Genomic DNA, 26227 nt, shown 5'->3' with positions numbered 1-26227 from the left:
CAAAGTTTGCTGAAAGTATATATGGGGTACTCCCTGCTGTGCTCGGTCTCAGCCTTTGGATGCCAGTCCACTGAGCCTGTGCAAGTAAAAACTGTCTCCGGGCAGACAGCCCCTGGGCCCCAGGTCTCTGCCCTGAATCCTATTATAGGTTTAGAGTATGGAAAATTAGTTTATTATAAAATCTATTCTGAACTTAAAATTATCTTGTGACATGAAAATTACTTTTCCCTTTTTGTGTTAGAGTGATTTAAGCCCTTTTCAATGAGTATTACACTTGTTGACTACTGTTTTAAACTAATTATTAATAATTTAGTCAGATAATTTTAGTTCAATTTCGTCGATTATAATTTTCCTTTTCTTTTACTTCTTTCCTTTTCTGATCATTATTACCATTGCTCTTTCTGCTTGCTGATTGCCAAATGCTGCACCGGTTAGTATGCAGTAGACAGACATGTCAGTCCTCATTTTACCATGAGGTAACTGAGGCTCATGGGAGAAGACGAGGTAGTTTTATCTGCTCGACATGACAGAGCTGGAATGTGTCACAGCTGAGATGTAGTTGGCTCTTCTGATTCCAGAGAGCTTCTCTGTGAGGCCGTGGCTTCTGTTGGCATTCTTCTTTAATCGGTATGCTTTGCAAAGGTCTAGAGATATAGATAAAAGTATGCCAAGAAGCCAGGCAGCATTCCTGAAGGTCAAGTCTATTAGCTAGAGACAAGTAATGACTAGGACATTTTCAAAGACGAAAAATAACTATACTTTGATCGGTGGTGTTACCATACCCAAAGCTTGTTCTTCGACCCTCTCCATCAGAGGTCTGAGCACTCTGGTTGGTAAACTGAAGCAGACTTGCAGTGTTACTAACACTAGACTCTTAGCTGCACAGATGGAGACGGCTGTCTCATTCATTACACAGTGCGTGCATCCCCAGCCTTTGTGTACTGTTAGGTACACTGCTGTTTCCCTTCCACCACACTGAAGAATGTCTTGCTTAATGAATGAAGGTGAAACCAAATTAACCCCCCTTATATCCAGTTTATGAAGTAGAACTGTTCCAACACAGAATTATGAGGGTCGGTTTGCTAGGAGTGAGCACAGTCTACTGGGAGACCAACTCATGATGAGTTCCTCCTCTTAGCGCTGAAAAGGCTCATTTCACTGTGTGTGTGCATGTGTGTTTGTGTATGTGTGTGTCCATATATATACACGTTAGTTACCTTTTTGTTGCTATAACAAAATTCCCAAGAAAATCCACTGTAAAGGGCTCATGGTTTTGAGATTTCAGTCTATGGTTGGCTCACTTCATTGCTTTTAGGCTTGTGGCAAAGCAAAAGTATGCTGGGGACGAAAAGCTGCTTACTGCATGGCAATCATGGAGGAGAAGTCAGGGAGCAGGGCACACGTGAAAATGAAGATGGGGACAAAATAAATTCTGCTGACTTCAGCATATGAACTTTTTGGGGGATATTTTATGTCCAAATCACAAAAGGTTAGAAACTGAGCACCCTTGGGGCTGAAGAGTTGGCTCCACAGTTAGAGCAGTGAATGCTCTTGCAGAGGACCTGGGTTCAGTTCCCAGCACCCACATGGTGACTTAACAACCAGCCTGGAGATGCAGCCCCTCCCGGGAGCTCTGCAGGGCTCTCCAGCTGCACCCATTCACATGTGATCACTTTGTTTGCAGTTTACTGATGAGCTTTGCTCTTGTTTTCACATTCTTGTTAAGAGCTTAATTCCTAGGAGCTAGAGGCCACATACTAGAGAAGAAAAGGGGGTCCAGTAATGGTTAATCTGGGTTGTCAACTTGATTAGATCTGGGATCAACTTAAGAGGTGGCACACCTCTCGGTGGGTTTGTGAGGATGTTACTTTTAAGAAATATTTTAAAATTGTGTGCGTGTGTGTGTGTGTGTGTGTGCCCATGCACAGTGGGTACTTGCAGAGGCCAGAAGAAGGTGGAATATCCTCTAGAGCTGCATTTACAGGTGATTGAGAGTTATTCAGCACGGTTGCTGGGAACCAAACTCAGGTCCAGTACAAGAAATTATGTGCTCTTAACTGTGGGACCATCCCTCTCAGCCCCTGTGAGTGTATTTATTAGAAGAAGTGGTAAAAGGGAGAGACTGCTCCCTCTTTCACTTCAGTGCTCAGATTATTTTTATTTCCCCTCACATTTATCTTCTTTCTTTTGTGTGTGTCAGTATTTGGCCTGCCTGTATGTATGTTCACCACAGAAGAGACTTTCTGACTTTGGCCCAGATAGAATGAGGTCTGAAGTCTGAAGGCTTTCTTTGGCTTGCCTGAATTGGTGAGTGCGTCTACCCTGTTCTGTCTCCGCTCTTGCCATCCTCTCCTAACACAGAACCTGCCTTCTTTAACTTACACCATGGACTGCAGAACTCTGGGTCTCTAGGTATCCTCTAGCCCAGCGCTCCTCAGCCTTCCTAATGCTGCAGTTCCTCGTGTGTGGTGACCCCCAAACATAAAGTTATTTTTTTTCACTTCATAAATGTCACTTTGATGCTGTTATGAACTAGAACATAAATATCTGTGTTTTCTGGTGGTCTTAGTTGATCCCGCAGCTCTAGCCTCAGTAGCCTAACTGGGAATGTATGATAGGTTTGTCTTTGCGCCACCAGCTCACAAATAATGACACGGAGACTTCTTATTAATTATAAAAGCTTGGCCTTAGCTTAGGCTTGTCCCACTAACTCTTATAACTTAAATTAGCCTGCTTTTATTAATCTATGTTTTACCATGTGACTTTTAACCTTTCTTTCATTCTGCGTGTCCACCTTCTTCCATGTCTCCTTGGTATCTCTCGAGTGCCTAGATGTCTCCTCTTCCTTTTTCTCCCTGGAAATCCCACCTATACCTCCTGCCTAGCTATTGGCCATTTAGCTTTTTATTACACCAATCACAGAAATACTCCTTCGAACAGTATACAAATGTCCCACAACAGAAATGCTTAGGTGTCCAGCCGTGGAGTGAGTAAGGGTCTATGAGGTTCTTATTCTACTGTGCAGACAGCCAGTATGCAGACAGCCCTTGTGGGACTTGACAAATTATAAGCCAATCTGATAAGTTCCCTTTCTTGCTACAGTAGAAAAATGCTAATTAGTACAGTTCCCATCCCCTCATCTCTAAATAGATTCAGGTTTCAAATGCCTCGCTGTACTTCTTGCTACATTTCTTAGCATTGCTGTCTTGGGAGGGGTCCAGGGCAGGTATTTTGCCTGCATGGCTCTCTTCTCTCCTCCTCGGACTTTGAGAGGGTTCATACTGAATTCATGTATAGTCTTAGGATTGGTAGTACACAGTTGAAAGAACCTAATCCATCCATCATAGTCTCTGAATTGTGGAATACCCTACCTATCCTGTTGGAAGGCCTGTCTTTGGTGGAACTTCAGACATTGCGAGAAGAAAAGGCACCTGTGGCTTAGGAGATACCCTGGGTATAGCCAGCTAGCTAGACCCCAGTAGTCTGTTTTATAAGCTGACACCGGCTTATAGGCAGTAGACATACTGCTGTAGCAGCTCTTCTCACTGCTCCCCACAACCCAGTGGAGGTGGTACGGTGTAGTAGTTATGAACAGTTTCTAGACCAGTGGTTCTCAGTCTTTGGGGATAGAACGACCCTTTCACAGGGTTCGCCTGAGACCATCCTGTATATCAGATATTTACATTATGATCCATAACAGTAGCAAAATTACAGTTATTAAGTAGCAATGAAATAATTTTTTCGTTGGGGTCCACTTCAACATGAGGAACTGTATTAAAGGGTCGCAGCTTCAGAAAGGTTGAAACCACTGCTATCCTGTGGTTCTCTTGTGGTATGATTTTGGGCCTTTTGTAGACTTTCATCTTCTCATCTGTAAAGCAGAGATTAAGAACAATTTCTTCTTACCATAGTTATAAATGGTATCAAATAAAATAATGCAAATAAAGTTTTGAACCCAATGTCTGGTACATAGTAAGGTTTTATGCATATACACATTAAGTAAGTTGTTTTATTCCCTTTAACAGTAGATATTTAAACCCATCTATCCAATAGCTTTAGACTTTCCTATTTTTCATAGCAATGGCAGGTGCGGTCTTAGCATTTTTTATGGGTTTGAGTACTATTGCTTAGATACTGAACTAGGAGCTGACTCAATTGTCCAGCTGTGGTGGTTTTGCAGCAACACTACCTTAAATCATACCAGCTAAATGGTAAAGTGTTTTCCATGGTCTGGACAAGGCCCGTGGTGACAGAGCTTCCCCGTCCTGTGACTAGGACAGTTTGCAGGGAGATCCTGTGAGCCATAGAGTCACGGCTGAATTTAGCCTCAAATTTCTAAGAGTCACAGCACGCAGGCCATGTTGGCTTCCTGCCTGAGCAGAGGCTGTGGCATGTGGTGTAGTTAGGATTTCCTACACAATTTAGGGTTTCCACCACCCAGTTTACCCCCCCCCCCACACCCACCAGTTGGTGTGTTAGATCTCTGAAACCGTCACACACAGCCTTCTGAATTACTGAATAGTGTAGATTTAGATACGGGCACATCAGAAGACTGACTAGGTGTCACTCTGTTCTCTAAAGGTAGAAGCGATTCTCATTGATCTCTTGTCTGAGTTAATGAGTATTAATAATTTGCATTAGTTTCTCACAGTTTGCTTTTGTTTCTAAAAACATCTGTATTTTATATAAACTGAAATTCTTTGCCCACATTTTGGTTTTACTGAGCATTGTATGTAATAATTTAATATGAATTTCAAACTTCTTTGTCTTAAATTTATTTAATTTTTGACGACCACTTTGTTGGTTTTCTTTACCCCAAAGTTGGCAAATCAACCAACCACTCGAGTGTAAGTGCACACACACACGAGCAGCCCTTCCCAAATCCTGTTCACACGTGCAAGTGCACACACACACACACGAGCAGCCCTTCCCAAATCCTGTTCCCACATGCAAGTGCACACACACACGAGCAGCCCTTCCCAAATCCTGTTCCCACGTGCAAGTGCACACACACACGAGCAGCCCTTCCCAAATCCTGTTCCCACGTGCAAGTGCACACACACACGAGCAGCCCTTCCCAAATCCTGTTCCCACGTGCAAGTGCACACACACACGAGCAGCCCTTCCCAAATCCTGTTCCCACGTGCAAGTGCACACACACACGAGCAGCCCTTCCCAAATCCTGTTCCCACGTGCAAGTGCACACACACACGAGCAGCCCTTCCCAAATCCTGTTCCCACGTGCAAGTGCACACACACACTAGCAGTCCTTCCCAAACCTGTTCCCAGTGAAACAAGCACTGTGAGAGTCAGGTGGGGGAGGGAGTGTGGAGGAGATAAAAAGGCTTCCATATGCAGGAACATTTGGAAAGAAACGTTATCCAGATGAAAGATTTATGTTACATATTAGCATGTGAAAGACTGGCCAATTCTTCCACAAGACAAACTGTTCGACATGGTGTTTCTCAAGCCTACTTTGCTTTTGTCTAATAGTAGCTACTAACATCCTTCTGAAGTGCTTTGGGAGAGCTTTAAAGTAATTACTTTTAAAGGAATATAGTCTGGAGTTACAGTTAGTTATTCTGACAGTTACTGTTGCCATGCTTTGTCGCAGCCTTTTTTTTAAAGGGCTCATTACTTTTGTAATTATTTGAATTGTAACTGAGTTATTTCTTTCACTGTTTACAATTTGCCTTTTCTGCCTTCCCCCTACTCTCTTGGGCCAGACTAAGGCAGAAGACATGTGTATTTGAAGAAGCCCCATTTCTGGTCAGTCAAGCAGCTCTGTCTCCTTTGTTTCATTTACATGTGATATTGTTTTATCTTAAAAATATAGGCTCGCCAGGTGGTGGTAGTGCGCGTCTTTCATCCCAGCGCTCGGAAGGCAGAGACAGGTGAATCTCTGTGAGTTCGAGACCAGCCTGGTCTACAAGAGCTAGATCCAGGAAAGGCTCCAAATCTACAGAGAAACCCTGTCTTAGATAATATATATAGTCTCATCTTCGGTTGACACATAGTAATTATATGTACTTAGGGGTACAGCGTGACATTTCAGGACATGTCTAAAATATGCAGTGGCCAAAGTGATTGTTCATTCTTCACATTTGCCATTTCTCCGCATTGCAAAAACACCTCTCTCTGCCCCACAGTTTAGCTGTATTGGATATTTCCTGACACACCTACATTTGTTTATTTTGTTGTTCTTCCAATCTGATCATTTTTTTTGAGACAGAATCTCTACATGTGATTAAAAAATATGTCATTTTTCTGAAATTTTCTCCATTGGTTTTCATGTTCATTTAAAATTAAGGTTGAAGGAAAATCAGCCATGTGGTCAGAGCACTGGGGAAGCTATCAGAATGGTGATCTTAGCTAATCTTAGGTGATCTGCATCCTCCTGCCTCCACCCATGCAGAGCTGTCGGCTTTTCACACTCTGCAGAGTTGCCACACTCTTAGACAGTGCTTAAGACTTAACTGTTCTTCATTCAGTCTACAAAGAATGTATATGTTTATATATGTATCTGTGTGTACACACATAAACAAACTTTTGTTATTTTTATGGAAACTTGGTCTTTTTCACTCTTAATTTGCCATAGCAATAGAAAACAGTGGGAAAGCTCAGCTTTAATGGAGTTAAGAGCTGGTAATGATGAATGTGCCTTCTCTTGTTCAAGCCTGGGCTGTTCTGATAGCGGTAAGCATGCAAAGGGCTGTGACCCAGAGCCAGCCACAGCCTCTTTTCTGGTATGGTTCTTGGATGATGAATCGTTTTTAGATTTTCAAACAATTGAAATCAAATTGAAGAGTATTTTGTGCTGCTTGAAAGCATTTATGAAATCTGAAGTGTAGTATTCATGAATAAGGCGAAACCCCAACAGTACTCATTGAGTATTGTCATACTACAGTACCCTCAACCCCAGGAGCTTTTTGTAACCTAAGTCTCCTGACTTTTGTCGTTTTCTTTTTCTTGTTTTTTTATTATTGAACGTCCGACTTTGCACATTCCAGGCAAGCTCTGTACCCGGACTAGCTACGTGCCTAGCTCGTATCTCTGTCTCAGGATAAGGTTTTGTATTAGATTTGAGGCAGAGTTTTATGTGCATTTGCCTCTGTGGTGAGAAAGGGATCATGTCCTGTGTTTCCCAGAATTCCTTTGTGAGGGAGGCTTTTCCTTCCTATGAGAATGAGAAGTTCTACTACGGCTGCTTTTCTGAACATTCTTCCCTCTTTGGTTCACTTCACAGAGTTCTAACACATGCCCGTTCAGTACATTGCCTTGCTGCTCAGACAAAATTTATTTAGGTGGTAATTATCTTTGAGACAAGATATGGCTTGCTGGTTAGTGTTTGTCAGTCTGACACAAACTCTGGTCACCTGGGAAGGGGGGAACTTCTTGAGGCACTGCCTCCCTAAGATTGGCCTGTGAGAGTTTGTTGAGCATCTTCTTCATTGATGATTGATGCCACAGAGCCTAGCTCACTGAGGGTGGTGCCACTCCCGGGCAGGTGGTCTTGGGTTGTATAAGAAAGCAACCTAGGAAAGAAAACTAGGACCATGATTTGTGGTAGTGTGTGCATTTTGCAGGGTCACATATGTAGGGTCTGGAGAGAGGATGATAGAACATGGAGGCTATGAAGGGGAAATGGGAAGCATAGGAAGGGGAGAAGAGGGTAAATAGTATGAAAGATTTTTGGAAAACATACTATATATGTGTTTATTTATACATACATTTTATATGTATACACAGTTTTATGAATGATATACATATAGTTTAAATGACAATAAGCCGTGTTGGGTGATAATACTCTTATCAAGAACCATAGACCATGTAACAACTCAATAGAAAACCTCTCTTTCTTTGAGTTGTTGGCCATGAGAGTTTAAGAGACTCTCAAAACAATATAGACTGTTGCTCTTGTATAGCAGAAGATGCTATACAGTTTGCCTAGGAAGTAAGGCAGTCACTAGTCCTACCCAGCTGTGAGGCCCGTGAACCACACAAGGACCTGCATGACAAGATATCCTCAGAGATACAGTAGTGACTCTTACATCTTACGGTAACCAACAGCCATTTAAGGCCTGCTCAGTAGGAGGGACTTCATGCCTGGCATAGGCAAGGTCATGGGCCCTGGAGCAGAACCTCTATCTACCACTAAACTATTTGTTGTGTGGCAAAACTTTTATCTGGGGAAATGCTGCACACATGTCTACTAACCCCAAATAGGGAGCCACGACAGACCAGAGTTGGGAAACTACCCAAGTCCAATAGTAAGCCAGTGAGTTTTATTGGGGTTACTTACAGGAATTTGGGTGAGGAATTACTTACAGGAGCAGAAATGACTCAAAAGACAGCTGAATCACCAAGGCCAACCCCAGCTTGGGTCTCAAAGCTCTGAACCTGGAGCACATTGCACAGCCTCAGCTAAACAAGTTGGAGAGTTCCCTTTCCAAGTGACTCAGTTATTCTAAACCTCTTGTAGGCAGCTCAGCTGGTTTCGACTTCTAGTCTCATAGTCTTATTTGTGGGTTTTTCTCTGAGAGTCTTCTTTGCAGCTCAGCTTCCTTTCATCTGAGGGGGACAGGGGAACACTCAGCTTTTATTGCTTACTCTGGCAGGGAGGCAGTGAATCTGGTCAATTTCAGGGACTGCCTGAAGATCTTATCTTTAATTGTTTGCCTTTCTGGTTACAAAGTTTCCCTGAAGGATGGAATGTTTCAATCTGGGGAGAAACAGTTACACAACACCACCATAATTCTCAGCTGCATTCTAAATATTATCCTGATGCTCACAGAAAGGTATAGCTCTCACCCTTCATCAAAGAAGCGGCTCTGTACAGCGAGCCGACTTTTACAGAAATCCACCACTGGTCAAAATGAAGATTACAACTGATCATGGAGTTCCCAACCCAGTTGATGTACATCTACAACACAACCCTATAACTAAGGCTCTGGAAACGGAGTGAGCAGAAAGATCGTACAAGCCAGTGGATCTGATGTCTTCTGTGAGACAGAAAAGCTGCACCCGTGAATCTTGACTGGTATAGTCTCCTAAACAGGGTGTGAATAATGACACCAGTTGACATGCCAGAGTGGATGGAGAACTAGCACAAGCCCCACCAGATGAAGAGCTACAGGCAACTCATGGCAGCTAAGAAAGGGAAGGATCACTCTCCTCCGGAGCCAAGCCCTATGACTTAAAAATGTATGTGTAACACTGAACGGACTCAGCGGTGTGTGTGTGTGTGTGTGTGTGTGTGTGTGTGTGTGTGCGCGCGCAGCAATATTAAGGACAGGAGGCCATGAAATTGAGAGGCAGGGAGTGGGAGTGGGCGGAATTGGAGGTGAAGAAGAGATACAAATACAGTAGTAGTGTATAAAATTCTTAAAGAGAGAAAACTAGGCAAGCCGTGAAGAACGAGACAACACTGTTCCTCTTGGTCTTGCTTCAGTTTCTGCCTTGGTGTCTGTGGTGGGCTATCACTTAGAAATGTAAGACGAAATAAACTCACTCCTCCTCAAGGTGCTTTTGGTAAGTGTTTTAGCACAGCCACCGAGAAGCAAACTAGAATGCATGGTTGCCAGTGCAGAGTCACTGAAAGGTGGCTCTAAGCTCTAAAGGTGAGATTTCAGCAAGCATCAAGATTTGGAGTCTCTGCAGAACAACCCTTAGCAAGCCTTTCCTCCTTGTTTAAATTAGCCCTTGGTACCTTGTACCTCCAACTTTACCATTTACTTTCACTCTGAGCCACAGACCCCTCTCAGGTCTAGATTGAATATTCATAGTGATTGAGACAACTTTTGTATTTTTATCAATATTATGATCTGACCTTTTAAGTATTAATGTATAAACATGACACCTTTTTCAGTAAATCAAATCATGATTTTTCTTTCTTTTTGATTTTTCAAGACAGGGTTTCTCTGTATAACAGTTATGACTGTTCTGGAACTTGCTCTGTAGACCAGGCTGCCTTTGAGTGTTGGGATTAAAGGTGTGCGCTGCCACCTCCAGGCAGTCCCTGTGCTTTATGAACTTCATTATATCCTAGATACTGCTGTTACTGCTTTTAGATTCTGATATACATACACACACACGTATACTTGTATATTGATATATGTATGCTTTGCTTCCTCACTTTTTAATACACAAGAATAATTTTGTTAAGATATAATTTACATTCATGAAATTTACTTGTTTGAACTCATGTGATTTGACAGGGTTTTTGTTATTGTTTTTGTTTTGTTTTCATTGGTTCACAATTGTATAGCCACTGCCATGGTTCAATTTAAAAATATTTCCATCGCCTGAAAAATAAACTCTGCATCCATTTGCCCTGACACCCCTGGGTTCCCTGGCTTCAGCTCCAGGCAGTCGCCGACACTCTTTCTTTCTTGTTAGATTTGCCTTTTCTGGACATTTTGACTGAATAGAATGTCTTAGTTAGGGTTGCTGTCGCTGTGATGAAACCCCAATCCAAGGAACTTGGGGAGGAAAGCGTTTATTTGGTGTGCACTTCCATATCACAGTTCATCATCAAAGGAAGTCCAGGACAGGCACTCAAACAGGGCAGGAACCTGCAGTCAGGAGCTGATGCAGAGGCCATGGAGGTGGGCTGCTTACTGGCTTGCTCCTCATGACTTGCTCAGTCTGCTTTCTTAGAGAACACAGGACCACCAGCCCAGGGATGGCATCACCTACAATGGGCTGGGCTCTTTTTCAGCAATCACTAATTGAGAAAATGCACTACAGGCTTGCCTATAGCACAATCTATGGAGGCATTGTTTTTATTTAACACTCTCTTCTCTCTGAAGACTCTAGCTTGTGTCAGAATGACATAAAACTGGCCAGTACACAGAATAATGTATCATTTGCATCTGGCTTTCTCAAGTAACAGTGTTTTTGAGGATAAACCATGTTATAATGCTCCCTTTTGTAACCCCACTGGCACAGTTTACCTATTAATAGTGGGCAGACATTTGGAGTTTCTCTTTATGGCACTATTATGCTACTGTGATCGTAAGTGTGTACCTCATTGTATGAATGGTATATTTTCATTCCTAGGAGTATAATTGCTGGGTCACATTGTAAATCTAATTTAACAACTAAGTAGCTACTGAACTGTGTCCCAGAGTGGCTGTAGTATTTCATGTTTCCATTAGCAGTGTGTGTAGGTTTAATCACTCTGCATTCATGTTTGCACTGTCCTTCTGATTTTAGCTCTCCCCTTCCTCCCCATCCTCGCTCGTGTGTGTGGTGCTGCCGTCTCTGTGTGATTTTGATTTGCATTTCTCTGATGACTAATGATGTCAAGCATCTTTTCATGTGCTTACATTCATCTGTCTGTGTTCTTTGACATGTATTTGCCTGTAGCTGGAGGTAGGCACACTAATAATGGGGTTTTCTTTACCATCTGTGCTTTTCATGGTGCATATAAATGGTTTTCTGGCTAGTTGTGGTGATCCCTGCCTATAATCCCAGCAGCTGGGATGCTGAGACAAGAGGATCAAGAGTATGACACTAGCCTGGGCTGCATAATTGAAGACATTATCATAAAAATAAATAAATAGCCTTCCCTGACCCAAAATATACGGCTGTAATTTAATCTAGTAATTATGTAATTTTAGCTGCTGCAACTGAGTCTATGGTTTCTTTTGAGGAAAAGCTTCAAATGAATCTTTTTGCATGTGGAAACTCATTAAATCATTGCCTAAGCATCATTGCTGAAAAGAATGCCCTCTGCTAAGTTGCTTCTATTTTACCAGAAAACCTATGTTATTAAAATATTAAAAGTATGCCATATTATATATATATATATAAAACACATCATAAATATATTGTAACAAATGACTTTTGCGCTCCGTTCTGTTCAGCTTTACTGCTGAGGTCTGTCCCCATACCCTTCCTAAACAGCTCTTTGCCCATCATTTTTAGGTAGGTAATAGAACATGCAGAGGAAAACACGGACGCTTTTCTCTGTGAAGTTAGTGACTCAGCAGCATTCATACAGATCCACTATGGGAGGTGCCATCATGGGTCCTGGGAGCAAACTCCAGGCCTCTGTGTCCTCTCTCTCTCTCTCTCTCTCTCTCTCTCTCTCCCCTCTCTTTTTGGAAGAGGTTGCTGCTACCTTGGCTCCTCTCTTCTCTCCCCTCGCCCCCTTCCCTCTCCTCCCATAACCCATTGAATAAACTGTACCCAAACCCTCTCTCCACATGGTTTGCCTATTAGTCCCTGACTCTCACCTGCTGCAACTCCTTGTGGGACCAGCTGTGCCAAGGTCTCTCAGACGAACCTAGGTAACAGCTATTCACAAAGAACAACACTGAAGAAATCATTCTGGCTATATCTTTGCTGTGTAATCTCCTATTTGCCCACGTGGCCAGACTTGCAGATTCCTGTCCATTTAAACTGTTCAAAGTGTGAACCGGGCCTGAGACCTGAAAGAGACTTTAGGATGGCAATATATATATGGAATGCCTAAGCCTAAAGTGTATATAAGTTATTGAAATCTTCTATTCATGCCCAGCTCCTCTTTGGGCATTAGCCAGAGCTGGGCATGAGCGATAGTAAAGAGATTTGTTCTTTATTAATCTCCAAGTATGTCATGTGATTTCTCCCTTGGACGTTGTATTAATTCTATAACACCAGGAAGATTGTTCACTGTTGAATTCCTGTGTAGCAGGTGGACATCCACATCCTAGAGGTGACTCAGCTAAGCAGTATTCTCAGTTGAAAACTCAGCTCTGTGATGGGCACAGCATTGCTCAGTTAGAGCCTTACTGTTGCTTCTCTGTGTTCCTTTCCTATGCTGTGATCACAGAGTTAATTTATATCAGTTTTGTTTGTGGGATAGCTTATTAGGAACACTAAGTGGTTATGACCTATTTTTCAAGCTTTTTCTTTTTAGCTGGGGTTCCTTTACTCCGGAATCGCATCGTGCCCTGCGCTGCTATGTTTTCTCCTCTGCGTTATCCCACCTTGGTGCCAGCCAGATTTCTTTGAGGCTCTGATAAGTAGCTGTCAAGAGTAAAGTCAATCTGGTAAAGTGACCTTGCATTGAGAGGCAAACAACCAGAGGGTGCCTGTCCCCAGCTGCCCATTTCACCAGAGAAGAACTGAGTGTGCTTGCCTAAGCTTATCTCTAATGTCTAATAATCAGTTTAGACCCAAATCATAAAGTTGATTTATTATTACTACAGAGCCACATGGGAATTTATTGAAGAGATTCATATTTTATAATCTAGTTTCAAATTTTGGTCACGAGTATATTTTAAGTAAAAGTAATTTAAATTCTGCTATGAGCCACAAGCATTATATGGTGAGAGTACAGCTGGCTACACCCAATTTGCAAAGTTTTGAAACCTACCTTTTGAATAGTCGCTGGCATTCCGTAAACCTTGTGACGCCATGGTGTCCCTCTCTTTCTATAGTAGGATTCATCCCAAAATACCTCAGTAGTGTATTATTGGGCCTAAGTCTCAAATGTACTGTTATGCCAGATGACTTTTTATTTGGACGTATAGTCTTGATATATAGAATATATACTGGGTGCCTTGAGTTCTGGAAAGGCCCCAGAGAGAGGGGAAATGCTTCTCACTTGTGTCACGGGGAACAAAGCTGCTCTTGGGAAGCTGGACATGCCAGGCTCTGGATTTTACACTGCCACAGTTCCCCCTTGGTCTAGCCACCTTAGATGTTAGTTATCTCTAGAGCTAAGAGAGTCTATTCCCTTTAATTCAGATAGCAAGACTCCCATACAAACTCTAACTAACCATACAAATGTAGTCAACACATAGACCCTCTTTTTCTTAGAATTCTGTACTGATTTAAATCCCCACCTAATCCTCCAGGTATCTGCATGGGAGCTTCACAGCCACGCCCCATCTGAGGCAGTAGGAAGACAGCTGGCTCCTACTTTATCCATCCTGTTAGCCCTAAGAAATGCGCGCTTGGTATCATTGTTGTTTACGAGCAAATTGTTAATTATGTCTGTGTGGGTATAGAAACTGAAAACCTTGTGAGGTTGGGAGGAACATGGAGGAGGAACATTAAGAAGAAACATTGAAAGGGGGACTTGGAGAGAACATCAGAGAGAGCATAGAAAGAATACATAGAGCATGCTAAAAAGACTTATGTGAGGTTATTTTGTTTACCCTCAGACCTTTTTAGTCAGTTTTCACCTGCTATAGCGGTCCTTCTGAATCCCGAGAGGTTTAGTGGGGCTTAACCCCAACATAAACCTCGATAAAATTCTTTACTTTTACATGATTTTTACTGTAAAATTTCATGATTCTGTTTCAGAAAAAAAATTCAGTAAGAGTTAATATTTGGAACCACAGGGGGATCTGTTGAAAAAGTTCGCGCTCAGTGAAAGTGTTATGATGATCTAGTGATACTACATTACCCTCCCCCATTCCATCCCACCCCCTCCTCTCCTCATCTTCATGGGGTAATCACACACACACACACACACACACACACACACACACACACACACGCTGCTCTCTAGGCGTGTGCCACCACCCGCACCTTCTACGCTGTTCTCCAGGACACAAAGGGACCACGTCAGCTAACATCCACTGTTCTTACGGCGCTCCCCTAGGTGTCGTCATCTGTCCTCCTATGTTCCTGTGCTCGCAGCATTTATTCGATAGTAAAATTCTGTTTCGTTGAGTAGCTTATTGTGTATTGATTAAGAGTGGTCCTGACTCCTCCTCCTTCAGCCTTTCCTTTTTAGGGTCTGTATTGTAAGAACTTGGGAGGGATGTAAAGGAAGTTACAAGAAGAGTAATTGATTCCTCTTTGATCCCTTAGGTGGTTATCTAAAACTGAGCTTGGCACAATAGCGATCACCATGGTGATTTAACCTAAGCACTTTACAGAAGCAACTAGAGAGCGCCTGGGCTAGGATGATGCTTGAAGAAGCATTTACAAGCTCAGACCCTTCTCCTCCTGCCCATTATGGCTGGGTGTCAGCGCTCAGTGACAGAATACTGGACCATCTTTCCTACAGTGTCTTCTACCTCTTTCTGTGAGGATGACTTGATAATGTTTATTTAGCCATTGTCCTATCCCTTCTCCCTACCTCCTCCCTGTCTCCGTGAAGTGGTGCTCCTGTGTTTGACACTGGAGTGTGCAGCCCGTCTAGAACACACCCGTATGCACATTAACTCCTGTGTTTGACACTGGAGTGTGCAGCCCGTCCAGAACACACCCGTATGCACATTAACTCCTGTGTTTGACACTGGAGTGTGCAGCCAGTCCAGAACACACCCGTATGCACATTAACTCCTGTGTTTGACACTGGAGTGTGCAGCCCGTCCAGAACACACCCGTATGCACATTAACTCCTGTGTTTGACACTGGAGTGTGCAGCCCGTCCAGAACACACCCGTATGCACATTAACTCCTGTGTTTGACACTGGAGTGTGCAGCCTGTCCAGAACACACCCGTATGCACATTAACACCAGAGAATGTGGATGGGGACCAGCAAAGATGCTACTCTGCACAGCATGTTCTTTCTGAATTGGTTTTTCTCTTTCAGTCAGAACTCCTCAACAGCAAGGTCCATATAGCTATGTAAAATATGAAATATATATAGACAGGGGAAATAGACTCATGAAAAATAGATTTTTGTCAGTTTTTCTATATATGGAAAGAAAAGACTAGAGGAATATATGAAAAGAAAAAACTAGAGGAAAAAGAAAAAATACCGAATCCAAACAAAAACCAGAGTCAAATAAAACTTCACATAATTGCAGAAAAATTCCCATCCTGATTTAGAAGAGTCACCATCTTAATTCAAAGAAAAAAAGAAATATCTTTCTAAAATTTTCTAAAACTACAACAAAACCATTGAGAGCTTACCTTGATACACCTGTGATTGCCATAAAAGCTGTGCATAAAATTCCCTGAATCTTAGTGTCTGTCAGTGCAGCTGATGCTCTTAGCCGCCACAGTTCCACCTTGTGGCCAGACTGGAAAAGACTTTTGTTTAGTTGATACTGCACAGGTTTCAAGAAAGAAACCTGTTGTTCCCTTGAAGAGCTGATTGAGCCCACTATGATGTAACTATGTTGTCTCATTGCCAGCATTAATTTGCATGACATCAAATGAGGTGGTTTTTCTCATAATACCTAAACATACCAACTTAGAATTCATAACAGGGAAAATCGTGGGGTTGAGTTTATTCTTTCACGATTCTTGAAGAGAAGAAATAATACTGAAATTTGTAGTTCACAAAACAACTCACATAACTTCCTGAGAATATTCTTAAGTCTTCCTGTGTATTTTAAAGATCAGTTACTTGTCTGTAATTCATATAGCAATATCAATATTTAATCTTTTTTGGAAAAAAATGTTTTAAAGGAGCTGCCCTGGGAGAACGGTTTGGCCCATTTTTCATGCATTTGTGTGGGCTATAAAAGGAATCAAAGTGTTTTAATTGAGAGTTTTCACTAAAGCCGACTGGCCCCTCCTTTTCACTAATTGGTACAAGGCAGTGAAGAGTTCTTAGGACAAGCCTTCTTTTATCATTTATGCCTTTTAAAAGATCGCCGATTGTGTTTGAGAATCCTGTGTCCTTTAAGAGAAGACTGTGAGTCCTTTATCTGGTGAGCATTGCTTCTGGGATGTTGGTTCTGTATCCAGGACTCACTGACGCAATGTCCTTTCTAGTTCTCTCCAACCCCCCTGCAGGCCCTTTTCTCGACTGAAAGATCTGGCCTTTGGCTTTTGTGATTTGACTTCATTGGAGATCACAGTACACGGGAAACTTGTGAGAAACAGTGTAGGGAAGAGTAATTCTCAGTGGCTTTTAGTTGGAACCAACCATTGTAGCAAAAGATTAAGAGAAATAAAACAAATCTGCTAACACATTTCACATATGTATGAGAGAGAGAGATCTAGGAGCGAGGGAGCTTCGATTCCAGCTTGTCTAGCATATTCAATAGAGAAGGGTAAATCTTTAAAGGGACAAGGCAAACATATATCACTGAGTCTCAAGAGGTGGTCGTGGCAGACAGAGGATAGTTAGTTACTAAAGCGCGTTCTCGTAGCGACTTCTAGTGACTGTCTACAGGAAGGTGCAAAAGAGTTTTCAGTGCCCAGTGCTCTTCTCTCTGGTTGAATTAGGAATCCTGCTCTAGGCTTCATAGAAAGGAGGCTGAGATTGTTCATGATTCTGCTTCCTACTAATTTTCCTCAGCTCAATGCCCCTACATATGTGGACCAGCCTTTTCTGGCTCCCTAATCTGAATTGGTCTTCAGAGCTTCATTCATTAATTCATTCATTTATTTAAGATTTCTGTCTCTTTTCCGCCACTGCCTCCCATTTCCCTCCCCCTCCCCCAATCAAGTCCCCCTCCCTCGTCAGCCCAAAGAGCAATCAGGGTTCCTTGCCCTGTGGGAAGTCCAAGGACCACCCACCTCCATCCAGGTCTAGTAAGGTGAGCATCCAAACTGCCTAGGCTCCCACAAAGCCAGTACGTGCAGTAGGATCAGAAACCCATTGCCATTGTTCTTGAGTTCTCAGTAGTCCTCATTGTCCGTTATGTTCAGCGAGTCCGGTTTTATCCCAGGCTTTTTCAGACCCAGGCCAGCTTTTATAGCTTTGTATCAGAGCTTCTTAATGTATAATGTATGAAGCTGTCTGGTTTCCTGGTCCCCTGCTTGCCTTAACTCCCACCTCACTTTTCCTTGACTGGGTGGCTGCCTCCTTCCCTTGGTACCTTCTACACAGTTTTGGACATCTGTCTCCACACTTCCTTTTCTGGACCTGACGTACTCCTGTCTTCTTTGCTAAATGCAATTCCGGAGACAAAAGAGGGAGACCTACTCTGACTGTGGGCAACCTATCAAAAGGCTGGAGGTGTTCTCTTTCTGCTGCTGGCTTCCATGATGTCACGTGCTCAGCTGTGCCACTCCTTCCGTGCTGTGTGGGCCGCAGCCTTGAGACCATAAGTAACAGTAAATCTTAGCTCCTTTAAGGATTCTCCCGGGTGCTTATCCCAACCACAAGAGTCTTGATATGTATGAGTTTCAAAATTCTTGTGGAGTTTTTTGATGAACTAATATGATGTCAAACTTCAATAAAAGACCATTTTGAATATTGAATAAGCAGATAGACATCTCTTCAGAGTTGGACTTGAGTTTTAACTTACGTAAAAGTTTAACAGCATGGAGCTTTTGAGTACCAACTTTGCTGTTTTTCCATTTGTACTTTTCTGTTGGCTAAGCCGTGTATGGGTAACACAGGTCTGGCATAGTTACCTCTGTTCGTTCCTAGGTCACCTCCAGCCCCTTGAGTTTATTCTCATTTACTTGTCGACTTATCTCCTTCCTTAGGTCATTCTCTTTAGAATAGATTAGTGTGTCCCCTGTGGGTGCGTGTTATATACCAAGCAGTACAGACATTATAGACAGCACTGGGAGCCAAGCAAGTATAGTAGCACACACCTTTAATCCTAGCACTAGGGAGGCAGAAGCAGGCAGATCTCTAATTTCAAGGCCAGCCTGGTCTACAGAGTGAGTTTCAGGACATCCAGAGGTAACATAGTGAGACCCTGTCTCAACAACAACAAAAACCAAACAAATAAAAAAAGAGAGCCCTGGAAAATTCTGGGAAGATTGTGTGAACCATGGAAAATGGTGCTTTGCCTTAGTTACATAAATTGGGTTGTATAACTTGACCTTAGTGCCTCCTGCAATGCTTTTACGTTCCTCGTCACTTCCTTGACTCCTATTTATCCAGACAGATTTTTTTGCCTCATGGGGGAAAATTATCCAAAGGAAGGGGAAACTACTCTTAACTTTAAATGGAAAGGAGAAGAACATGGGCAGTTATGTAACAGTCGTCTGAATTTAACCAGGCCAAATGTCTATGACTCAGATTTTGGACAAAAGAAATAGTTAAGCCCCCTTCTGTTTAGATTTAACTATTTAGTTTCCCTCCTTATCTTAAACTGACCATTTGTTCAGAGCCCAGAGTTTGACCTCTCACGTCATTACCATTACTATCCTTTCTTGTGAAGTGAATTTTAAGCATTTTAAAAGGCTCTGTGTGTGTGCGTGCGTGTGTGTGTGTGTGCGCGCGCATGCGTGCGTGTGCTTTGTGTGACAGTGTACCTGTGAACTTAGAGGATGTTTTTCAGGAATCCATTCTCTCCTTTCACCCTTTTGATAAGAACAATGAAATTTGCTTTTCTTAAATTGTGGAGCAGGGAAACACTGCCTTTCTTTTGTGTGCTGCAGCTCTAACCCAGTATCCACAGTGACCAGGCTCTACTGCCAAGATTCATCCTGCCCTCTCAGGGTCAAGGAGCATAGTTTACAATGTATATAGTGTAGCGTATAACTTTATAGTGTTTCTTTGGAACATCAGCCAAGAAAGACAGGAAGGAATACGTAGTCGCTACTATCACAGGTGATTTGATTTTTTTTCCTAAAAGTTTTGAGAAATTTATACTTCCAGACTTAAGAGAAACTTCTTGTTTTACACAATTTCCTTAAAATTAGCAAATCATTATATTAAAAAATGGCAAATCTGTCTTGAGACTAGAGAATTTTTGTTTTTTAGTTTAGTTTGAACTCAAGGCTTCTCACTTTTACCAATAAAAAAACTGAGGCCCAAATAGCTTTGGCAATGGGTTCAAGGTCATGGATCAGAGTGATAAGCAAAGTTAAAATGAAGGTTCCAGATTCTTCTTTTCCTTCATACGTAGTTTCTTCTTTTCATAATTTGGGTTTATGTGATATAATATTTTCCTTTTGAAGTGTGCTCAGTTTTTTACTGAGCATAAATATAATGGTGAGAAATGACATTTATTTCTGAGCAGTTTTCTGATGAGGGGGGCTTGGCACAGTCTGTTAGCAAGGGAAGTTGTGAAATCGCCTTTCTATGAGATAAGTGTTCAGAATCACACCCTGGTTTAACCCGTCCTGGAGGGAGAACGAGAGGAAATGGAATGTGGGCGACACCGTGTCTGGCAGGATTCCGCAGCACCCTCCGCAGTGTTAGCTGCTGTTCTTGGGAACCCCGGCCCCCGGGACATGCTTGTTTACCTCTGTTTTGTGGGCGGAGGATGTCAGATCTGGACAACAAATTCATTTATTTGTGAGTTGAAGCAACTGGCTGAGCATCAGTAGTAGTTACTGATGTCACTGTGTAGCGGTGCTCTCTGCAGCGTCCTGGCTGCCCTGGAGATACAGGGAAAATGAGTAGGTTTAGGTGCACAGTGGGCATACCAAGCACCGAGAAGGTCTTACCAATCCAAGTCTGTGCAGTGGAAAGGAACTGAGAATCTTTATAGGGCTTTAATGTGCAATTAGAAAATTATATATTGAGTTCTTTTCATTAAGTGGTGTGCCTGTGTGTCATGTATGTTCCCCCCAAAAGTCCTTGATATGTGTATGGTATATATGGTGATATGTATACTTCTTATATGTGCCACGTATATAGAATGTGTGTTCCTGAAAAGGCCCTTGAAAAGGATTTTATTTCTGAATTATGGTTAAGACCCTGAGGGGGATTGTCAATTAAAGATATCTTGAGGTAAATATGATAACACGACAGTAAAACTTTTATAAAAATGAATATTACGTAAAATTATTTTTAAATAATATTTTTTCTGCCCAAGAGAAAATATTTTCAGTATTTTCTTTACTGTGGTGTAATCTGTGATCCCGGTGCTGTTCTGTAGGAATGAGGAGGTCAGACTGTAGCTCCAGGTGTGATCTGTGATCCTGGTGCTGTTCTGTAGGAATGAGGAGGTCAGACTGTAGCTCCAGGTGTGATCTGTGATCCCGGTGCTGTTCTGTGGGAATGAGGAGGTCAGACTGTAGCTCCAGGTGTGATCTGTGATCCTGGTGCTGCTCTGTAGGAATGAGGAGGTCAGACTGTAGCTCCAGGTGTAATCTGTGATCCCGGTGCTGTTCTGTGGGAATGAGGTCAGACTGTAGCTCCAGGTCTGATCTGTGATCCCAGTGCTGTTCTGTAGGAATGAGGAGGTCAGACTGTAGCTCCAGGTGTGATCTGTGATCCCAGTGCTGTTCTGTGGGAATGAGGAGGTCAGACTGTAGCTCCAGGTGTGATCTGTGAACCTGGTTCTGTTCTGTGGGAATGAGGAGGTCAGACTGTAGCTCCAGGTGTGATCTGTGATCCTGGTGCTGTTCTGTAGGAATGAGGAGGTCAGACTGTAGCTCCAGGTGTGATCTGTGATCCTGGTGCTGTTCTGTAGGAATGAGGAGGTCAGACGGTAGCTCCAGGTGTGATCTGTGATCCCAGTGCTGTTCTGTAGGAATTAGGAGGTCAGACTGTAGCTCCAGGTGTGATCTGTGATCCCAGTGCTGTTCTGTAGGAATGAGGAGGTCAGACTGTAGCTCCAGGTGTGATCTGTGATCCCAGTGCTGTTCTGTGGGAATGAGGAGGTCAGACTGTAGCTCCAGGTGTGATCTGTGATCCCAGTGCTGTTCTGTGGGAATGAGGAGGTCAGACTGTAGCTCCAGGTGTGATCTGTGATCCCGGTGCTGTTCTGTGGGAATGAGGAGGTCAGACTGTAGCTCCAGGTGTGATCTGTGATCCCAGTGCTGTTCTGTGGGAATGAGGAGGTCAGACTGTAGCTCCAGGTGTGATCTGTGATCCCAGTGCTGTTCTGTAGGAATGAGGAGGTCAGACTGTAGCTCCAGGTGTGATCTGTGATCCCAGTGCTGTTCTGTGGGAATGAGGTCAGACTGTAGCTCCAGGTGTGATCTGTGATCCTGGTGCTGTTCTACGGGAATGAGGAGGTCAGACTGTAGCTCCAGGTGTGATCTGTGATCCTGGTGCTGTTCTGTGGGAATGAGGAGGTCAGACTGTAGCTCCAGGTGTGATCTGTGAACCTGGTTCTGTTCTGTGGGAATGAGGAGGTCAGACTGTAGCTCCAGGTGTGATCTGTGATCCTGGTGCTGTTCTGTAGGAATGAGGAGGTCAGACTGTAGCTCCAGGTGTGATCTGTGATCCTGGTGCTGTTCTGTAGGAATGAGGAGGTCAGACGGTAGCTCCAGGTGTGATCTGTGATCCCAGTGCTGTTCTGTAGGAATTAGGAGGTCAGACTGTAGCTCCAGGTGTGATCTGTGATCCCAGTGCTGTTCTGTAGGAATGAGGAGGTCAGACTGTAGCTCCAGGTGTGATCTGTGATCCCAGTGCTGTTCTGTGGGAATGAGGAGGTCAGACTGTAGCTCCAGGTGTGATCTGTGATCCCAGTGCTGTTCTGTGGGAATGAGGAGGTCAGACTGTAGCTCCAGGTCTGATCTGTGATCCCGGTGCTGTTCTGTGGGAATGAGGAGGTCAGACTGTAGCTCCAGGTGTGATCTGTGATCCCAGTGCTGTTCTGTGGGAATGAGGAGGTCAGACTGTAGCTCCAGGTGTGATCTGTGATCCCAGTGCTGTTCTGTGGGAATGAGGTCAGACTGTAGCTCCAGGTGTGATCTGTGATCCTGGTGCTGTTCTACGGGAATGAGGAGGTCAGACTGTAGCTCCAGGTGTGATCTGTGATCCTGGTGCTGTTCTGTGGGAATGAGGAGGTCAGACTGTAGCTCCAGGTGTGATCTGTGAACCTGGTTCTGTTCTGTGGGAATGAGGAGGTCAGACTGTAGCTCCAGGTGTGATCTGTGATCCTGGTGCTGTTCTGTAGGAATGAGGAGGTCAGACTGTAGCTCCAGGTGTGATCTGTGATCCTGGTGCTGTTCTGTAGGAATGAGGAGGTCAGACGGTAGCTCCAGGTGTGATCTGTGATCCCAGTGCTGTTCTGTAGGAATTAGGAGGTCAGACTGTAGCTCCAGGTGTGATCTGTGATCCCAGTGCTGTTCTGTAGGAATGAGGAGGTCAGACTGTAGCTCCAGGTGTGATCTGTGATCCCAGTGCTGTTCTGTGGGAATGAGGAGGTCAGACTGTAGCTCCAGGTGTGATCTGTGATCCCAGTGCTGTTCTGTGGGAATGAGGAGGTCAGACTGTAGCTCCAGGTCTGATCTGTGATCCCGGTGCTGTTCTGTGGGAATGAGGAGGTCAGACTGTAGCTCCAGGTGTGATCTGTGATCCCAGTGCTGTTCTGTGGGAATGAGGAGGTCAGACTGTAGCTCCAGGTGTGATCTGTGATCCCAGTGCTGTTCTGTAGGAATGAGGAGGTCAGACTGTAGCTCCAGGTGTGATCTGTGATCCCAGTGCTGTTCTGTGGGAATGAGGTCAGACTGTAGCTCCAGGTGTGATCTGTGATCCTGGTGCTGTTCTACGGGAATGAGGAGGTCAGACTGTAGCTCCAGGTGTGATCTGTGATCCTGGTGCTGTTCTGTAGGAATTAGGAGGTCAGACTGTAGCTCCAGTTTGTAAAGATGGAGAATCGATTAAAAGCAAGTCAGTTTTGCCATGACAAGCACTGCCTTAGCATTGGGGCCTCTGAGTCTACGTTTTGCATGTATCTGTCAGTACGATACCAAAGGTATATATATGCGAGTGTTCAAAGATCCTGTGACTTTTGCAGAAAGTCTCACACACTGGGCATAGAAACAAGTAAATTTAAAATGTGACGCTCTTAAGGCGATATATTTTCTAACACTGTTAAAAGAAATTGCCAGGGATAGGCTTATGGCTGGGTGATAGATTTTTTGCCAAGCATTTAAAGCCCTGGGTTTTTATTTCTGTAAAACAAACAAAACAGAGAGGTTATAGAACACACACACATACACACCCCACACAGATGCATAAATGTGTGTCCATGCAACAGGGGTTGTATGTCAGGTACTTATATTACAATTCATAACAGTAGCAAAATTACAGCTATGAAGTATCCACAAAAACAATTTCATGGTTGAGGATCACCACAGCATGAGGAACTATAATAAAGGGTCACAGCGCTGGGAAGCCTGAGAACCACTGCGCTAGTATGAAGACCAGCTGGAGGCAGAAACAATGCTCTGTGTTAAGACGGCCCTGGTCGTGTCAGAGACCATGAATAAAGTCAAGATATTATGTATACTTAAAACTTACAGTCCTGGGGCTGGAGAGATGGCTCAGAGGTTAAGCACACTGGCTGCTCTTCCAGAGGTTCTGAGTTTCATTCCCAGCAACCACATGGTCTCACCACCATCTGTGCCCTCTTCTGGCATGGAGGTGTACATGCAGGAAGAACATTGTATATATAATAAATAAATCTTATTTAAAAAAAAAAAACCTTGTAAGCCCATATAGTAAGTAGTTCATGATAGTACTTAGTCTGAGGTGTTAAAAAGTTAGTAGTTCTGGTCATCTTTATGAATAGTTGCTCTGAAAATCATTTTTTTGGTTTTAAATTAAGTTTTCAAGTAATGAGAGAATAAAAATGCATAGGCGAACACCATGTGAAGGAATGGTAAAGCCGGTTCTCAGTTCCAGGATTGAAGAATGTTGTTTCTTCTGCGCAGGTTCGGAAACACGTGAACGATCTCTATGAAGACTTGAGGGACGGGCACAATTTGATCTCCCTTCTGGAGGTCCTTTCCGGAGACACCTTGGTAAGTTAGAGGTTTCCTCATTTATTTTGCTAAGCCTATAGTTCTGTGCACACGTGGCCAGGGTGTTTGCAGCACAGATGTTAGGCTTTTTGTAGCATTTATTCTTCACACTATGAATTTCAACCAGAAGACAAGAGTTCTGGTCATTTGCTGCAGCACCCCATCTCCAGCATCCCATCTCCACATGACGCGATGTGGACCTGAAGACGTCTTTGCTTTCATGATAGGTTCTATAATTAACATTACTGTTTTTCTTTGTGCTTCTTTTTGGGTTGTTTTCTGTTGTTTTGTTTGGTTTTATTTTTGGTTTTGCTTAAAAGAAGTCCATACACAATGTAACCATACATGGAAAGACTCCTGCTCAGCAAGGCAGTAGATTCCCTTTCTGAGAAGGGGGCTACCCCAAGTATCCTCGCCTTCCTGTGTGACCATTTCTCCCTCTCTGTTATCTGCTCTCCCCCATTACACCCTGCTCATGCTCTCCTTTTCATTCCCGGTCTGTCTGTATCCTTGCTGTCTGTCTTCTGTCTGTTATGTTCACTAGCCAAGGGAGCGAGACTTTTTGAAGACCTTACGGTTGGTGAGTGCACCAGCAGCATGCGAGTGTGAGCAGCATGAGGATGTGGAGGATGAGGACAAGGGGGTAGGTGTCACCCCCGTAACTCACTAACCTAGCAGGGCATGCGTGCGTGCAGTGCTAACACGATAGGCCAGTAACTCACGGGCTCCAGCTCATAGAGGAGACACAGGCACCCAACCCCAGAGCAGACTGGTCTTTGTTGAGAAACTGGACAAAGGAAATATTTTCTCTTTAAAGGTTTCTTCAGAGCTGAAATGACTGACTTATTTAGACATTAGGGTTTTTTTGTTTTACACTGCATATAGACAGAATACTGATGACTAGTATACTAATTTTTATGCACATTCATTTCCTTCTGGAATTGATATTTCAAGCATGACAACTTTCTGGAGTGGGGCTTAGGGAGATTTTTATCCGTTTCTTTAAATCATACAGATGCAGAAGGGGCAAGATTCTAAGTATCATAGCCTGTAAGATCACAAGGCGGTCTGACTCTTAGCTGACAGGGGCCGCCTACCTTCGCAGAGACAGATGAGCTGCTCTGGCCATCTGCATCCCACTCCCCACTGCTATTTCCTTGGAAATCGTCCTTTTATAGGATCCAGTTTGTGAACTTTCAGCCTCATTTCTGCCCTGACACCAAAATTATTTTTCTCTTTTATGGTCTGCTGTCTTTTATCATGGCACCTTGGATGTCAACAGCTTTCATTTCAGAAGTGAAGGCTTCAGTTTCTTCTGCCTTTTTGCTTTTAGACTATTTCATGTGATACACTTCAGCCCATTCTTTGTATTTTTGTGAAGTGTTTTCCAGCTCCGATTCTTTTTTCTTTCTGCTAATGTGCACCATTTCTTAAGGAAAATGGCAGTAAAGAAAATAACTATGATTTGATAACTTTTCCTGAGACTGGGAAAACAGTTGCATTGCATCCAATGAAACACAGAAGTACAGAGTCCTTTCTGCCTGATATTAAGTCCAACTTTGTGTAAAAGCTGAAAAAAAATACAGAGGAAAAGTATTGCATAGTATAAGCTGCGTTTTCCTCTCAGTCACAGCTAAATAAACCTCTTGTCTTTCTCCTTGGTGTTTTTTGTTTTTCTTTTTTCAAATACTAATTGCATGCTAT

At 43.2% G+C, this 26227-nt stretch overlaps 1 protein-coding gene across 19 annotated transcripts in view; it reads left to right on the top strand.

The window, feature by feature from the left end:
* Dst (dystonin) overlaps window positions 1-26227 on the top strand; it is a 397254-nt gene that overhangs the window by 173591 nt on the left and 197436 nt on the right. For 9 of the 19 annotated variants that reach the window (XM_075980528.1, XM_075980523.1, XM_075980520.1 and 6 more), the window contains 2 exons: window positions 24434-24523; window positions 25068-25166. In XM_075980528.1, the coding sequence (XP_075836643.1) occupies window positions 24434-24523; window positions 25068-25166 (189 nt within the window). The remainder of the gene's footprint in view (window positions 1-24433; window positions 24524-25067; window positions 25167-26227) is intronic. The other 10 variants (XM_075980533.1, XM_075980535.1, XM_075980534.1 and 7 more) reach the window with 2 other exon arrangements.

This window comes from Microtus pennsylvanicus, chromosome 7 (genome assembly GCF_037038515.1).
Source record: "Microtus pennsylvanicus isolate mMicPen1 chromosome 7, mMicPen1.hap1, whole genome shotgun sequence".
NCBI classification, from domain to species: domain Eukaryota; kingdom Metazoa; phylum Chordata; class Mammalia; order Rodentia; family Cricetidae; genus Microtus; species Microtus pennsylvanicus.
The sequence above is the reverse complement of the archived record's forward strand: the minus strand, read 5'-3'. Positions and strand labels throughout refer to the sequence as shown.